This window comes from Pseudorasbora parva, chromosome 17 (genome assembly GCF_024679245.1).
Source record: "Pseudorasbora parva isolate DD20220531a chromosome 17, ASM2467924v1, whole genome shotgun sequence".
Taxonomy (NCBI): Eukaryota; Metazoa; Chordata; class Actinopteri; order Cypriniformes; family Gobionidae; genus Pseudorasbora; species Pseudorasbora parva.
Genome location: NC_090188.1, coordinates 33,570,276 through 33,588,985, shown reverse-complemented (window position 1 = coordinate 33,588,985; position 18,710 = coordinate 33,570,276). Strand labels below are relative to the sequence as shown.

General features: G+C 38.7%; 2 protein-coding genes across 2 annotated transcripts in view; one reads left to right on the top strand and one right to left on the bottom strand.

Moving 5' to 3' along the window:
* Nucleotides 1-15,185, top strand: part of prkceb (protein kinase C, epsilon b) — a 164,618-nt gene extending 149,433 nt beyond the window's left edge. Inside the window, exons 14-15 of the mRNA XM_067421403.1 lie at nucleotides 3,592-3,738; nucleotides 12,405-15,185. Of these exons, the coding sequence (XP_067277504.1) occupies nucleotides 3,592-3,738; nucleotides 12,405-12,551 (294 nt within the window). The 3' untranslated portion in view covers nucleotides 12,552-15,185. The remainder of the gene's footprint in view (nucleotides 1-3,591; nucleotides 3,739-12,404) is intronic.
* LOC137045558 (SAFB-like transcription modulator) lies at nucleotides 7,385-8,230 on the bottom strand. Its single transcript, XM_067422265.1, has one exon. It carries the CDS (start codon nucleotides 8,228-8,230, stop codon nucleotides 7,385-7,387), a length of 846 nt encoding a protein of 281 aa, XP_067278366.1.
* Nucleotides 15,186-18,710: the final 3,525 nt, after the last annotated feature.

Here is an 18,710-nt window from a genome sequence, read left to right as displayed (position 1 = left end):
ATATCCAGAAGGGCAGCACAGCTGAATGGTTTGTTTGAGCTGCGCCCTCTACTGTACATGAATTTGCATTTTTACCTCGGCCTGATTGCCTGACAAGCCAGACCAACATCAAGATTTCTGTAGCTCAACCAGAGCTCTTTCCTGTTGCTCAACCAGTAGAGCATGGCGCTAGCAACGCCAAGGTCATGGGTTCGATTCCCAGGGAAAGCAAGAATTGACAATAATGTAAAATGTGTACCTTGAATGCAATGTAAGTCGCTTTGGATAAAAGCGTCTGCCAAATGCATAAATGTAAATGTAAGATGTTTGGTCTGGGAACTCACCATTGACAGGGCTCAATCCGAGGGGCGGGATAAACTGTTGTCTTTCAAACTCTCTCTGCACGCAATTGGATAGCACTACAACCAACCAGAGCAACGTGAAGCGGAGCTAGCTGATAGATTACACATTCACTGTATCCGGTCTACAAAACTTCGAACACATCTTCCCTTTTTAAGAATGACTTCAGTGGCGTTCTTTGTTCTTTTCTCAGAGAAAAGCTTAACTCCAAGTCTTCCAGAGTCGCGGTCAAAGCTGAATTGAAAGACCGCTGTTCGCCAGCTTCTGTGTTTACTAGTAGCATGCTTAACTCATCACGTTAAGCCCCGCCCACCGAATCTATACACTGTAAAAAAAAAAAATGTTAGTTTTTGCTGGTTTAACTTAAAAAAGTAAGTAACCTGGTTGCCTTAAAATTTTGAGTTTATTGAAATTAAAAAAATGAGTTGATGCAATGAAGGACATTTGTTTAATACATAGAAACTCAAAATATTATTGTATCTGAACCACATACAAAATTTGATAAATCATGAAAATAGTGCTATTGGCATGTTTCACTGCGTCATCACACATAAAACACACACAATTACCCAATATGCTTACAAAATCTTTTAATAATATTTTAATAAAGTTGTCGAATCTCAAAAAATGTTCATTGTATTAACTCAAAATGTTAATTTCAATGAACTTAAAATTTTAAGGCAATCAGGTAACTTTTTTTCTAAATATTTTTTTACAGTGTACATGATGTGATTGGCCTGACCAGAGTTTGGTTTTTACAGCTCAGAAGGTATTGAGAGTTGCTAGACGATACTCTGCTAACTCTGTGGTTGCTAGACAGTGTGTCTAGATTTCTAGGCTATCGGCCTGAGGTTTATTTTAATTTTGGTGTGGAGTGGTCTTTACATTTGCACAAAAATATAACTTTTTTGTTATAAAAACAAAGGTAAAAGTAACGTAACACATTACTTTAAAAAATACAAAAAAATAACTAAGTAACTCAGTTACTTTTTAAGGAAGTAACGCAATATTGTAATCCTTTACTTTTCAAAGTAACTTTTTTTTTTTGTTCAAATCAATTAATCACTCTCTGAGTCATCGTTCATGACTGACCCATCACTAATTTAAGTTTTATTAACTAATTTTGGGAGAAGCACTTGCAGACAATTAAATCTAATTAAACACAGGTGGAGCAGGCTCAGATAATTAAACCTAAATTGAACACAAGAGGAGCACATTAAACTAATCAGTTAATCAATGATAGGAGGTGTATATAGACAGCCGATTTACCTTCCTGTCATTGACAGTTTCTCAGCATCCCACCACCACCCCTTCTCTTCACTTACTTAAATAAACTCCTATAAATATCAAAACAATCATAACTTGCAGTCTAGTTCTAGACTATCTTCATCACGTTGGGGGGGTTACTCTGGGTTCGGGCAGAATTTCTGAGCCCGGAGCCCTCCCCTGACAGCACGCCAAACATGCATAATATTTACTCTATTTATTTGATGTAAGTGTGAACTTGTGAAATAGGATGAAGGAGAAGAGAGGTTCAACCTGTGATGTTTATCTAAAATATTTTTTGCATATTTAATTGGATTATCAAATGTCAGCAGTAAATACATTGATTAAAGTGAGACTAAATACATAAAGGTGGTTTCACAGAGAGGGCTTAGATTAAGCCAGGATTAGGTCTTACTTCAATTTGGACATTTAAATTGCTTTTATAAAAATGCATTAGAAAAAGACATTGCAGGTGTGCATCTTGAGACAAGCCAATGGAACTGGCATATTTTAAGATATGTCAGTGTAAGTTGCTTTCAGTTAAAACAGCTCAAACGTGCTTTTTAGTCTGACACTATCTTATTAAGCCTTGTCTGTGAAACCATGGGAAAGTATATTTGTGTTATTTAACATTTAATTATTGAGAGTTTGCATTACTCCCGGTTTCTCTCAACATGGGGACAAGAGAGTTGTCAGTCATTAAAGGGGTACTTCAGCGCTGGGAAGATGAATCTGTATTTAAACTGGGTCATCCCTGTAGTAGAAATGTGACATTATTTTTGAATTTGGTGCCTTCTAGACTGAGAAAAGACAGAAAATGTATTTTTGTCTCATGGGGATGAAAGACTACAATTCCCAGAATGCTTCGCTGCCCTGTGACTGTGAGACCATTCCCAAAGCCATCAACTTGATTACTGCGACTGAGTTGAAGACACTACAATTAAAAACTGGTGTCTGTTCAATATAATGAGTGAGTCACTGCGCGAGTATCACAGCAAATATCATAAATTTGCATCATAGGAGGAATTTTTTCCAGAAATGAAATGCATAAATCTCTTGTCTCAGGGGGATATGAGGGAGGAAAGCACATGTATTTAAATATACTCCAGGGTTTCTACTGATACAAAGCCATATGCTAATCGCTGAAGTAACCCTTTAAATGGAAAAACACAGTAACTTGCATTACTTATTTGAAAAAGTAACTTGGATATTTCGTTGTAAATGTAAAAGTGTTACTTAGTAATCTCATTGCATAACTCATGTTACTTGTAAGGCATTACTATCCCCAACACTACTCTAAACTACACTTCACTCACTACTCTAACTATAAATATTACAGTGAGCAAAACTTGATGGAAAACTATACAAGAAAAACTTCTTTCCATTTCTCATCTTCTTTCTCATCCTCGTCTATCCTCTACACAAATGTACTGGCTTAAGCGGCACACAAAAAACAAACAAATGTTTTTGTATATGAGCATTAAGTCAGGCTTGCAGTGTGATCATAGTGTTCGGGCACATTAGTTTGTGTGTGTGTGTGTGTGTGTGTGTGTGTGTGTGTGTGTGTGTGTGTGTGTGTGTGTGTGTGTGTGTGTGTGTGTGTGTGTGTGTGTGTGTGTGTATACAGTATTGTTTGTGTGTGTTGCCTTTTTCTTTCACATGTCCAAGATTTACTTTGGCTGTCATTTGCCTATTTGTAAAGCTTTGTGGGAAACGCGGTCTGTTTGTCTTGGATAGTGTCTTGCACACTGCAATCTGTCTCACTGGCACTGTGGTCACATGACCTATGGTCAGGCCAGGTCATCTTTCACAGGATGCATTCTCCACATCACTCATACATCATCGATGAGACATCCTAACTCAACATTAGGCATATAAACTCAGTCAGTCTCTGTCCTTTGGTTAACATGTCTACTGTCAGCATCATGGCCCAAATCTGTGATAATTTGCTTCTCTAAAAGATTCTTCTTTCTTCGCACCATTTAGTTCATGACGAAGAGCCCCAGTAAGCGGTTGGGTTGTGTAGTGTCCCAAGGTCTGGAGGAAGCTATTAAAGTGCATTCATTCTTCAAAGAGATTGACTGGGAACTTCTGGAACAGAGGAAGATCAAGCCACCATTCAAACCACGTATTGTGAGTATCATAATGTGACATGGCTATGCTGCCTTCTTAAGGCAAATTCTAAGGCATACAGTGCATTTATTCTGCCCCCAGAACTCATTTCCAGAATGCTTTGCAATTTGTAAAAAAAAAAGAAAGAAAGCAAGATATATATATTGATTATAAATATTCATTTAAGTCATTCAGTATCAATAAAAATCATTAAAAATAGCTGATAACTGAATTTTATTCAATTTATTTGTGCACTATACACTCAAAAAAAATATATACGTTGGATTTACTTAATTTTTTTATGTCAACTGGTTCTACGTAACTGGATTATGTTGAATTTAATTAACATTGTAAGATATGTAACAAGAAAAACTTTTACAAAATCTTATTGGCTAGCCAGAAGACGGTTTTGTTACATCCATGGCATGCCCAAAGTGTTTTTTGTTTTTTTTTCCAATTATTATTATTATTAAAACAACTTTAATAGTTCTTAGCAGGTCCTCACCCCAAGCACATGCTCTACACAATAATAAACTCTAAAAACACTAACATAACACAAACTTTTAAATACCAACATTAAACATTAAAAAGTCTCTCCAATTTCTAATTATGTTAAAAATTCATAAAATAGCACTATATTTAAACATTTACTCTCTGAATTCAGCCTCTTTGCAAAGCATGATGGGAAGTAAAAGTCCTGTTTGATTGGGTTACTTAAAAAACATCAAGTTATGTCAAAGAGTGACGGTTTTAATACAATATAACATAAGGCATTAAAGGTGTTAAATCAAGATGAATTACTTAAATGAAGTGAACAGCATCATGCAATATTTTTTTTTTTGTTGAGTATACAGTATAGGCCAATATTTTTTACTAATGTTAGAAGGTTGCATTAACAACTCAAGTTAATGCTAAACTGGAATCAGTTGTGAGTGGATTTTTGCTTTATGTGAGTAAGATTATTTGTATGAATTTGCCATCTACAGATTATAAAATAAAAGCATTCAAAATTGCTCACTTATAGGCCCAGTTTCACAGACGGGGCTTAGATTAAGCCAGGATAAGTCCTTAGTTTAATTAGGGCATTTAAATAAATTTTATAAACTTGCCTTATAAAAAACAAAAAAACAAAAACAATGGCACTGACATATTTTAAGATATTTTGAGATATTTAAGATATTAAGTCAGTGTCGGTGAGAGTTACTTTCAGTTAACATAGCTCTAAAATAGACTAGACTGAAGCCTTTTCTGTGAAACTGGGGGTGGGGTGGAAGTTCCATTTAAATTAGGATTCTTCCTTAAGGTGCAGTCACGTTTGTGCATTTTCACAGGCAAAAAAGGTACATTGTCTATTGATAGTAGTGTAGCGATCTATGAATCACAGTTCACGCAGAAGGCACTTTCAAACAAAACGCGGTGAAAACAAACGATTAGCTTGAACACGTTGTGAAATCTTTTGCCCTCATGTAAAACTGACAAACGCTTGAATTCCTATGGAAATGACTGGTTTTTACCCATGAAAATTAACTGAAAAATTATATATATGACCACACCTTAAGAAGCAAGGCAGCTTACCAAGTTTTGCAAATCGAGCCATTGTGTGTTTATGTATAACACTAACCTGGCATGACATACATTTGTGTGGACAAGTCAAGTCTTTGCTGCAAACGGACAAAATAACAGCCAATTTGAAGTTCAATAATTAGGTTCTAGAAGCAAAAAATCCCATTTATTTTCTCCTAGAAGAATTGATTTTGAACAATAACTTATAAGCCTTTAAAGACAAACTTACTTTGAGCTACGATGGTATATTTTGTTGAAGTCAATAAGTGTGCATTATTTCAAATTATTCCTGGTGAAAAAACATGATTCTGCAAAGAAATATCCAAATATCAGAGAATGGTTAAGCTTCAGGAAGTTCCGAAACACAAAACATAAACAACATGAGCCATCTCACTACGCATAATGAAAAGTGGTAGATGTTTTTTAAAATACAAACCATTGTTTTAAAGGAAGTGTATGTAAGATTGTGGCCAAAACTGGTACGGCATGCACTTTCAAATGACTGTAGAGCGGTGTATCCCCTCTCCCCCTCACCCCTGACTCGAGGTTGCCAGATTGGCTGCAGGACCCAGCAGGAACATTCTCACCTGCAGCTGTGGTAACTAGAGCAGAGCTGGCAACCCAGATGCCAAAGATGCCTGACTTCGTGATTGGTCGATAGGTGGAGGGCGGAGCTTCAGGCCAAAACACAACATGTCAACATCAACATCAGTTGAGGGCTGCAACAACAACTTTTAAATGACAATATCCTGGCCGGACTACTGTTGTCAGTGATATCAGTATTTGAAATTAACATGATTTCTTAATGTCTAGTGACATATCAGGGCCAATTTATGATTAATTGAAATACATTTCTTACATACAGTTCCTTTAATTATATTTAGGCATAAACATGCATCTTGAGATAGGTAATAAATATAAAATGTATAATTTATTATATGCTGAAATGTTGCATGTACTGTATATGCAACAAGCAATGTATTTATCATAATGTATTTTAAATAATATTTTTTAAAAACAATGTCAGAAAGATATCTGCTGTCGTTCATAAATACCAGTAGTGAACAGTAGTCCCAATGTTTCAGGTTCCTTACTGTCCTTACCCAAATACTTGTACACAATGATATGTATTGATTGAAATGTTACTGTTTTAAATAGCAAATGAGTTAAACAGAGTTGTATTGAGTTATGGATTTTCCTAGCTTATTTTCAGCATTTTGGACCAATGAGATTTCCTTGTGGTTGGGAACTAAACATTGATATACAACATAGATACAAAACAAATAACCTACAATCATTTTTTTCTTCTCTGTGCTGTGTTTTTAACAAGTTAGAGGTATAAAAAACAGCTTTTTATTGAGGAACTAGGATATACTTGACGCTTAATCACGTCGTGTCTGGTAAGGACACAGTTTAACTCTGTACATTGGCTGGATCACCACAGACATAAACACAGGCTGCTCCAAAGTGCAATTATCTAGAACATTACAGTACTTGGACCCTCATGGTTCTTTGAAGTGTTTGTGTCACATGTCTGTTTTTGGTAGTGTGAACAGTGGGATATCTGAGATGCTCTTGGACTCTCAGCGCACATCAGACGCTGTACTTTGATAGAGAGATGCATGCTGGCTGCTGTAAGTGTGTGTGGAATGCGTCTCAGATAGTGTGAGAAGGGGCCTGTCTGTCCGCCCCATTCTAACGCCGCTCACAAAGCTGATGAGAGCCCTTAGAGGGTGTGAAGGAAAGGAAAGTTTGGGAGAGTAGGGGAAAAAACATACAGATATATGTGGTGTGGCAAGCAGCGGGGCGAGGGACCGCGAGAGCGGGCCGGTGATTAATGTCAACGAGTGCCAGCTACGTGGCACACCGGTCTCGTCTCGCGGCCATGTGACGGGAGCATAAAAGGAGGAACATGGCAGCGGAAGACGAGAGAGGACCAGGCCTGGAATTTGTTTAGTTTTGTTTATGTGTTTGTGGGCAGTCGTCCGTGAGGGGCTGCCCACGTTTTATTTTGTGTGTGTTTGCGGGCAGTCGTCCGTGAGGGGCTGTCCGCGGTTTTAGTTTCATTTTGTTTCTTTACTTTAAATAAATGTTTGTTGAACGTTCACCGGTTCCCGCCTCCTTCCTTCCCATCTATCACTTCAGTCAATGAGTCTGTCTCCTGCCCCATCTCAGCAGTGGCCTCAGGCTCTTCACAGCCCTTGTCTCCCTCAGAATCTGGAAGTTTCACATGTTTACCTGTTTCCAGGAGGTCGTCGCCATCCACATCCAGTGTGATGGCATCTTCAGCCTGGATGGTGACAGATATATTGTCATCCTCAACTTCTTTTACGGGTTCAGGAGCAGGTTCGCTCTCCATGGCCTCCATCGCTGGGACTTCAGGTTCAGCTTCTCTCTCTGCCTCAATCTCCACATCAGGATCGGGCTCAGGTTCCACATCTGCCTCAGCCTCAAGATCAGGCTCCACTCCTGGCTCAGCCTCAGGCTCTGCAAGGCCGTCTTCACAGGAGAAGGTTTTAGAATTGTCACGAGTAGCATCATCAGTATCAGTTACATCTTTTTCGGATTCCTCTTCCTCAGTCTCCTTAGATAAGGATTCCTCTTCCATGGTGGTGTCAGCATCAAGGTCTGTCTTCTTTCCTTTAGATTTGCCATATTTTCTCGTGGGTGTGTCAGCTGACACGATGAGCTCAATGTTGTCTGGATCACCACCTTCATCTTCTATCGCCTGCTTCAGTCTTGCGATGAGTGTATTTTTTACCCCAGTAATATCCAAATTCCTTCGTTTGAGTTCTGATTTTAGGTCTACCACGCGTAAATCTGTAATCTTCTTAGTCTCCGCTGAAATGGCCCCCGACGCCATTTTACCCGTGTAACTGAATCTGTGTGTGCGCCCGTGCTGCTCCACTACCACCTGCCTGCCACTGCCAAAGTGTTGCTGCTCTCCCATAACCACAGGTCTGCCTCCGTCCTCCCAAGTTCAGACCGTCTCCTCCCCGCCTCCTCTCTCCCGCCGGGGAGAAACCTCCCGCTCCCCCTACGGGGGAGGGCGGCGCCTCGTCGCGTCCGGGGTCCCGGGTGACCTTCCTCCGCGGCTGCCGGTGGCCTGTGCTGCTTGCTGCCCGCGACGAGGAGCGCCCGGCCACGGCGCGGCGGACGTCCGTCGTGTGGGGTTTCGTCAGCACCCGGTGGGGTTGGGGGATAAGCAGGCGGGGGGTCGCGGGACGACCTCTCGAAACCGGCCAGCTCCGGTCTGGGGGGCCTCCCCCCACTCCCAGACGGCCGCTCTCACCCTCTCTGGTTACGACCTCAGATCAGGCGAGACTACCCGCTGAATTTAAGCATATTACTAAGCGGAGGAAAAGAAACAAAATGAAAGTAAAACCGCGGACAGCCCCTCACGGACGACTGCCCGCAAACACACACAAAATAAAACGTGGGCAGCCCCTCACGGACGACTGCCCACAAACACATAAACAAAACTAAACATAAATTCCAGGCCTGGTCCTCTCTCGTCTTCCGCTGCCATGTTCCTCCTTTTATGCTCCCGTCACATGGCCGCGAGACGAGACCGGTGTGCCACGCAGCTGGCACTCGTTGACATTAATCACCGGCCCGCTCTCGCGGTCCCTCGCCCCGCTGCTTGCCACACCACAATATATTTTTTGTGTTGTGTTTAAACAAGGTGAAATGTATTTAATTGACCAGTAAGACAAAGTGATTACCATAGTGATTACCATTTTTTTTAAATGAGACCTGAGAGTTTTCTGTCACTCTATTGAATGTCCAGATAAGCAAAGCTTAGATCTGGTGTCATATACAACAACCAAAGTCTTGGTTTAGTCCAAATTTTATATGATGAACATCACATAATCATTATAATCACGGAATCTGAAATGTGCATGTGTGATGTAAAACCATGTGGTTTGTTCTGGTGTGTAATGGAGTCACATGACCCCTAAACAAGCTTTGTTTTTAACCAAATGTCATGCATTCTATTGCTGCATTATAAAATTGAATACTATATAGTAGGTGAAATACAGTATGTGACAAAATAATTCATAATAGTACTAAAAACAGAGTAAGTACCGGGATGGCCTACTACTTCTGTCATGGGCCATGTGAGAGGATTTGTGAATGGCATTGAAGCAATGTAACTGACGCTGGTAGGTCACATGTTAATGTCATCATGACGAATGTAGCATGTTCAGATTACATTCAGACTTTACACATTCATACTATAGAACATACTTTCTTAGCAGTCAGGAAGTAAATACTTCAAGATAACTTATTCGAGAGTATGTGATTTCAGACACAGCCTAGGTACTGTATGTGTTTTATCTACATTAAATGTCTTCATCATGTAATCAATTTAATCTCTTCACAAGACTTGGGGCCAGAATTCACTAACAGAAACCCTCTTTTGGCATTACAAAAACTACTGTCAGGATTTATTAAAGACATGCAGTGTAAATTAGCGCTGAAAAGGCGTGGACAGGGTTATAATTGCTTTTGTAGGTTTCCTTTTCAATTTTTTTCCCCTAATTTAAAAATGTATGGGAGGAGAGTACTTAAAAGAATCATGCATGGTTATTTATTAGGGTTTGCACTCGTCAGTTTACTGGTATTTGTGCTATTGTTTACCTCTCTGAAAAAGCACGTCTTTAACCAGAATCTAACTGGTAGAGTGCATTGGTCATTATGGAAATCATCCGGCTACATCTGTGTGCTTTGATTTGCGCGTCATAAGTAGATCACACGCAGAACTTCCCATTTCCATCTGTGATATTTTTCGGAATGGCACTCAGACGCAAATTCATATGGAATAATTTTAATTTCATAAAAAATATCTTAATTTGTTTTTCAAAGTCTTATGATTTTGGAACAACATGGATTAACATTTTACGTTGAGCTATCCCTTTAAATTTATTAAAAAAGAAAATGACAAAAGCAACAAATTGCTCAAAGATATCCATCTAGCAAATGTTCAAATAGGAAAACAACTGAAAAACAGCACCATCGGACAATGGCCGCTGATTCACTTGACATAGCAGTAGCAGATTTTCTCAGAGTGGTCTCTCAAAAAGTAGCCTTTTGTTTCAAAATTGGAAAAGTATTCACAGCATTTAATTTTCCATATTTTGTTATGCGTATTCCAAAATGGATTAAAATGTTATATTAATATTTTTTCCTCAAATCTACAAACAATACAATTATGACAACATAAAAGACGTTTGTTTGAAAATATATTAAAGGAACAATCCACCGTTTTTAGAAATAGGGCTTATTCAACTTTTTTCCTACATTTAGATATGTGGGCAAATGCATTTTTGTCTCAGTGCATCCATTGTTTTAGTTTGGCAGACCGCCACTAGCTTAGCTTAGCTTAATGGATGGAATCCTATGTTGCCAGCATGTCCCGAGTAAAAGTGATCAAAAAACTAAAAAAATAAAATAAAATAAAAAACACACTTTAAAAAAAGAAAAAAGTTACCTGGTTGCCTTAAATTTTGAGTTAATTGAAATTAAAATTATGAGTTAATACAATGAAATTTTTTTGAGATTCGACAACCTTTATTGAAATATTTTTTAAATATTTTGTAAGCATGTTAGGTATTTGTGTGTGTTTTATTTCTGATGACGCAGTGAAACATGCCAAATAGTGCTATTTTCATTATTTATTAAATTTTTTATGTGGATCAGAAACAATAATATTTTGAGTTTCTATTTATTAAACAAATTTCCTTCATTGTATCAACTCAAATTTTTAATTTCAGTACACTCAAAATTTTAAGGAAACCAGGTTACTTACTTTTTAAAGGTCCCATTCTTCGTGTGTTTTCGAAGCTTTGATTATTTTTACAATGTGCAATATAACATGAGTTCATGTTTCGCGTGTAAAAAAAACAGTATTATTCACACAATTTACTTATCTGTACAGCGCTGTTTCCTCTGTCCCAAAAACAGGCTGATGATTTCCTTGTTCTATGAAGTCCCTCCTTCAGAAATACGTAACGAGTTCTGATTGGGCCAGCGCTTCCCGTGTTGTGATTGGACAGCAGCTTAGCGCACTTTGCCCAGAAAGGTCCCGCCTCTTACCATAACGGGGAGATGCAAGCGCTGAATGCGCGCTCTTCTCCACTTGGGAGAGCAACGAGACCACGACCCCTATTTTGCGTGTTCTTGTCGGCGGAGGGTTAGTCAACAAACGGTTCTAGTGACGACATTACATCCCTGCACATCCTGCTGTAGTCCAAACCGGCCGTTCGCTGTAGGATTTGAAAGGGAACTTCTGTAAAATAAAATATCTCGCTTGGCATTGAACTTTGAGCTTTATCATTTTACAGGTATTATTTATGCTCTAACAGCAACATTACACACTAACTAAAGTTTGAAAGATGTGATCGCGAAGAACGGGACCTTTAAAGTTAAACCAACAAAAACCAACACATTTTTTTTACAGTGCACCTAATCACTTCTTGTGGCCTGCGTGTTCACAACGAGTTCAAATACCGATGCAGATTTTGACTAGGTGATTTCCTAGGCAGATATTGACTTGGGACTATATTATGGGGAAGAACAGGTAAAGCACTGCTACTTGGGCACAGAGGAATCACGGCTCTCATCCTCACGTCCTTCGGCTGTTGAGCGATCGCAATGTGTTGCGTGATATTTCTGCGGCAACATAGACATGCTGAAAAAAAAGCTGTTATTACTTTCTGAAAGTACATGTAGATGAATGTCTACTTCATACCACACTATTTGAGTGTGAAATCATTTCTGATGATTCAGAGAATGGTCGGAACTAATGTGAATCAATTCAAAATAATTTGCAAACCAATTTGGGACAATTAGCTGAAAATAAAGAATCTTAATAGAATGATTAATTCACAGATGATTGGCATCACTGGTTCAGTCGACGGAAACTTGGGACATACATAGTAACTTCTGAAATATTGGCAGGGAAAGCATTTCTCAGGTCAGTCGGAGTGCTTATGGTACACAGTGTATACAGCTGTACAGCTGAAGCCCCCTTTGTGCCTGGATATATGTTGTGAGTGTGTTTTGTGCATTATTGTCCTTAAATTGCTCATGGATCCCATTTTCTCCTTCTCCATTCACAGAAAACCAAAAGAGACGTCAACAATTTTGACCAGGACTTCACCCGAGAGGATCCGGTGCTCACCCCGGTAGAAGACGCCATTATCAAACAAATCAACCAGGACGAGTTCAAAGGCTTCTCTTACTTCAGTGATGAGACTTTGTCATAAAACTAAAACCTCCATCTCCTGCGCTGTACTTCGCACACAAGTGCGCTGCGAATGCTGTGAATGCCTATGAGCTCACCGTAGACCATCATTTACCAAGAATTTGATGCTTTAATTTAAAAGTAGAGAGTTAGGCATTACAATCTGTCCTGCTGAACCCCCAAAAACATACAAACACCGATCCTCACGCTTTCCACCAAAACGAAATGAAGTAATCTTTATTTGATGTATGTAAAACACACCGAGCTATACTTAGAGGAGCTCATGTGACATCACTAAAGCAGCTGGATTGAGCTCATTAGAATCTTATGGAAAGCCATTTCATGTTTCCATTTTTCTTCCATAATGTAGTGTTATCAGGGTAATGGTACCTCTGAAGTCAACACATTTACAGGAGCACCCTTTTGAAACGCAAAAAACAACAACAACAAACTAATGTAAAGAACCAGTGATTGTATGGCAGATGTGATGCTTATGAATGTGTTAATTGGGAGTTGTAAAGCACTCAGCATTGGCATCTGATCATATGATGGTCTGATAGACAGAGACAGTGATTGGAGGGTACTGGGAAAGTGGCGCACAGACTCAGAAATGCTAGACCATCGCTCCGTGTCTATTTGAAACATCAGTGTTGACATATATCATGTCACCAAAACAAGTGTTGCGTGTGTGTGTGTGTGTGTGTGTGTGTGTGTGTGTGTGTGTGTGTGCATGTGTGTTTGTGTGTGTGCGCGTACAGTATATACTGGAGGGTATGGTTACAAAAGGTCGCTCTGTTGTGTTTCATTGTGTGTCTGCGTGTGCGTGTGTTAGTTCATCATATTACTGGATTGTCTTGTTGCTACTAGGATGTGGAAATTGTTGATTCTCTACAATGCAACAAGACCCATCATTATGAAGGGGTCAGGACAGTAGCCAATCATGTCTGTACGGTCTACAGTACATACATGTCCTGAATAACCTGATTGTTAGCCTGTGAACTTTGAAAATAGACTAATCATCTACTGCATGGTTATGCCTATGATATTCTCGTGTATTATTAGAATATGAGAAACCGTTATGTGCAATATTCTCTCTCTCTCTTTCTCTCTGTGTGTTTGTGTGTGTGTGTGTGTGTGTGTGTGTGTGTGTGTGTGTGTGTGTGTGTGTGTGTGTGTGTGTGTGTGTGTGTGTGTGTGTGTGTGTGTGTGTGTGTGTGTGTGTGTGTGTGTGCGCGTGTGTTGGTCTAGCGTTGATTTCTCCCCCCGTTTCTTACAGTCGGTCAGTTTCGGTTGTTAATTGTTAGGTTGTCAGGTCATGTGATTTCCAGCACAGGTCCTTTATTTCAGCTGCTACAGCCTCTGTCGTTCATGTTACTCTAGTTAGACAAGAGACAAAATATTAAGCTTCTGTGGCAAAAAAAAGAAATGAGTTAAATACATGAACTCATTTATGAAATAAATGAACTTCCATTCTAAACATAGCACAACCTTAGACGTTCTCCCAATCTGATATGATTTATTATAAATCCAATCCATTATTTTTTAAACAATCAATGTGCCCTCATAATCTTTAATCAAAATAGCTTCTCTTTCCTCTTGCAGTGATATCTTTTATCTGATCATGTGTTTACTAGGGTGAGGGCGGGACAACCTGTCACTCACATGACATCACAGCAATAGCAAACTACAATCATCCAATCAATTCCCTATTGACAAAATCAAGCACTGCCCTATTTATTTATTTATTTTATTTTTCAAATGGTTATACATTGCAATAGGGAAGAAAACTTCCATTTCATGCCGCCTGCCATGACCGGTTATGGTCTTATTATGTACCATTTATCTGTAATTCTAAGTAACAACAACAACAACAAAAACCTCTGAAACAGCTTTTTTTAATGTATTTGTCCAGTTAGTCTTTAACCCCTCAAACACCTCCATTTTCACTGTGAACATTTACTTTTCACAGTCAAATCAACTCCAGTTGTACAATACTTATTTTCTGTCCAACATTTGGGTTGTGGACAGTGTATTATGTTGACCATGAGGCTTTCACTTTCTCTTTTCACTTTTTAGCATTTCTGTTACTTTTATTTGCTTGGTTGTTTTCCCCCAAAGCATGTTTGGCCTTATTTGCGCCCTTCTGAACCGGCATCTAATGGCCTGGACGGAGTAAACCGGAAACTCACACAGCCAAATACCTGTGCCCTGATGCTCAATTTACAATGATTTTTTGACTTCATGAGTGATGTTTATTTTTAAAGTTTTTTTGTTTTTTTTAATGACTCTATAGGAAACACGTTGACATGTTCAAGCGAAATAGATGAAAAAGTACCTCTTTGGTTAAACGTGAATCTGTGTATCACAAAGGAATACATATTTGTACATACAGAGGTACAGTGCATATTAATATAAGTTATATAAGTGTTTTATATCACTGTAAGTATCATAAATGTGTACGTGTTTCTTTTTATTGTATTTTGCAGCTTCATATGTACAGTATGTCATAAGATGTGTTTTTATTTTTTACATCTTTGCCATTAGTCACTGTCATGTTATTATTTGCATTTTACTATGTGCCAAATGTACTGTTCTCAAAGGATGTGAATGTGCATTGTTTGGTTTGTAACCTATTAAATAAGATGTCTGAAATTAACCCAACTGTTTGAAGTCCAAATAAGTCTCCAAATGCAATACTGCAGCTGAGAAGATTTGCATAATCTATATTTGTACAGAGAAAACTGCACACTGTATAATTAGGTTACAATTTTAGGGCATTATTAATTGAATCATTGTGGTTGGCACCTGAAAGAGAGATATTTTATTTGATAATTGAAATAAATAAATGCCTTTATTAATGAACTGTAGAGGAAATAGTTAAGGAGGAGATAACTGATTAAGGAGAAAAATGAGAGGGTGACCCAGATAATTTTGGTCGAAAATAAGGGTCATCATGACCAAAACAAAGAGTGAAGGATTTTCCCCGTCACATGAAACCTTCATGAAGTTAATTTGAAAAAAGAATGCATGGTGGAGAAAATGCTTTTATTACTGTTGCTACAAATAAAGCACTTTCTGGTTATACTATGTTAACCAGTCCTCCATGAAAAATGTTTCTTATGTTATGGATGAAAACTGTCTGAATGGTGGACAGACTGGCACAGACTAGCATCACTCCTGAATTTGTGTTGTGTATTTTTCAATGCGACCCACTTTATATTTGGTGGCCTTAGCTACTATGTACTAACATATAAATTAATAATGACTTATTGTGTACATGTTTTTATATTAACATTTAAAAAAAATACCTGCTTGTAATTACATCTGTAATTACTTTCTTTAATTACATTTATAATGACACTGTTGACACTTCTTACCCATAGCAACACACCCCATTCGTACACCCTAAAAATATCTAAATTATGGCACATGCTTTAAATGCAAAATGCTGAACAGTTAGTTCATGCGTTCATGACCTCAATTATTGTAATGCTCTACTGGGTGGTTGCCCTGCTCGCTTAATAAACAAACTCCAGCTGTTCCACAATGCAGAAGCTCGAGTTCTTACTAGAACCAGGAAGTACAATCATTTAAGTCCCGTTCTGTCAACACTACACTGGCTCCCTTCGCATACATTTTAAAAACTTGCTTGTTACTTACAAAGCACTAAATGGTTTAGCTCCCCAGTACTTAAAGGACAACTCCGGTGAGAAATGAACCTAGGGGTAATTAACAGATGGTTACAGAGTAGATCGTTCTCTGGGATGCGTTTTCATGGAAATCGAATGTAAAGAGTTTTATCTTTAAAAACAGATTAGCTTATAACGCTAGTCTATGGGGCACCGGGTAGTGAAATTAAATCGCTAGTTAACACCACTAACAAGGCTCAAAATAGCCTCACACTAACACAGTAGCATAATGAGGGTCCCAACATGCAAACCAAAGCATTGCGAACTTTGTAAGTGTACAAACAGTTTAATAAGAAAACACTTTATAAACATAGTGCCTTACGCGTTCACAGACAGGCACCATCTTGGAAAACAATCTCGACTCATTGAGTCACGAACGCTGTGCTAAGTGATGAACTGTGACTTGGAATCTCATATGGTCCGTTGTTTCCGGAAGAAAGCACTGAACGCGACAGAGAAAATAAATAAATTAAAAAAAAATGTCCATGTTATTACATTTCACAAACTTAATTCCTATCGACCAGCTCACTTAGAACAGCGTTCGTGACTCGATGAGTCGAGACTGTTTTCCAAGATGGTGTTAACTAGCGATTTAATTTTACCACCCTGTGTCTACCCTGTGCCCCATAGACTAGCGTTATAAGCTAATCTGTTTTTAAAGATAAAACTCTTTACATTCGATTTTCATGAAAACGCATCCCAGAGAACGATCTACTCAGTAACCATCTGTTAACTACCCCTAGGTTTATTTCTCACCGGAGTTGTTCTTTAAGCGAGCTCTTAACACATTATACTTCATCCCGATATTGCGGTCTCAAAACTCTGGCCAGTTGATAATACCTAGAATATCTAAATCAACTGCAGGCGGTCGATCCTTTTCCTATTTAGCACCTAAACTCTGGAACAGTCTTCCTAGCATTGTTCGGGAAGCAGACACACTCTGTCAGTTTAAATCTAGACTAAACACTAAAAACTATCTTTACTATGGCATACACATAGAACATTATCAATTTCTATTATTCAAATCAGTTAAATGATTCTTAGGCTGCATCAACTAGGTCAGCCGGAACCGGGAACACTTCCCATAATTCCTGATGTACTCATCATCACATCATAAGAAGAATGGCATCTACGCTAATGTTAGTTTCTCTGTTTATCCCAAAGTTTACTGCAGTTGGCCGAATCCAGATCAGATGGTGGAGCTGTGCCTAGACATGACCAATGCATCCCTAAAGAGTCTGCAGAGATCATCTCAATTAAACTGTTCTCCGGCGTGAAACTCATTAATTTCCTTAATCTCATTAAACCGGTCTCCGGCATGACGACTCCAATCTTTTGAATTATCTTTAATCTATTGTTCTAATATGACTTCTGACCTGTAATGTTGCCAGAATCATAATCAGACACTGTTTGTTCGTCGGACACAGGAGAACTCGCACTCCGACTGAACCTGGTTTCTCCCAAGTTTTTTTTTTCTTCTCCATTCTGGCCCTGATGGAGTTTTGGTTCGTTGCCACTGTCGCCTTTGGTTTTTGGTTTGCTTAGTTGGGGACACTTAAATTTAAACTAAATTACTGCTCTGCCCGCATTTACACTATACGATAATTGAAATTAGCTGATGACATCACCGTTTTCACCAGTGTGGCTGTACAACCGAATCAAGTGCTGCATTATTTTCCTGTTTAACGCTGTGAAGCTACTTTGAAACACTCAACATTGTAAAAAGCACTATATAAATAAAGGTGACTTGACTTGATTGTACTATAAAGTAGTACTATTATTTTGGAAAACAGATTATTTTGGGGCAATGTACTTGCCTATAATTGTGATACAAAATAGGTAGCTTCAATAATATTTGTCCAATTGATTTATATTAGGTCAGAGGAGGGTCTCTAACCTCCGACCTGCTCTCATTTTTTACAACTTTTACAATTATACAGTATATATACACTCACCTAAATAATTATTTGGAACACCATACTAATACTGTGTTCCAATACCACTTTCGCCTTCAGAACTGCCTTAATTCTACGTGGCATTGATTCAACAAGGTGCTGAAAGCATTCTTTAGAAATGTTGGCCCATATTGATAGGATAGCATCTTGCAGTTGATGGAGATTTGTGGGATGCACACCCAGGGCACGAAGCTCTCGTTCCACTACATCCCAAAGATGCTATATTGGGTTGAGATCTGGTGACTGTGGGGGCCATTTTAGTACAGTGAACTCATTGTCATGTTCAGAAACCAATTTGTGACATGGTGCATTATCCTGCTGGAAGTAGCCATCAGACGATGGGTACATGGTGGTCATAAAGGGATGGACATGGTCAGAAACAATCCTCAGGTAGGCCATGGCATTTAAACGATGCCCAATTGGCACTAAGGGGCCTAAAGTGTGCCAAGAAATCACCCCCCACACCATTACACCACCACCACACTGTAAAAAGTAATAAGTTGACTTTACTTAGAAAAGCTGTGGAAACTGATTGCC

Bases quoted from the DNA above. Each gene is read 5' to 3' on its own strand.
- LOC137045558 (XM_067422265.1), bottom strand. From the start codon at position 8,230: ATGGGAGAGCAGCAACACTTTGGCAGTGGCAGGCAGGTGGTAGTGGAG.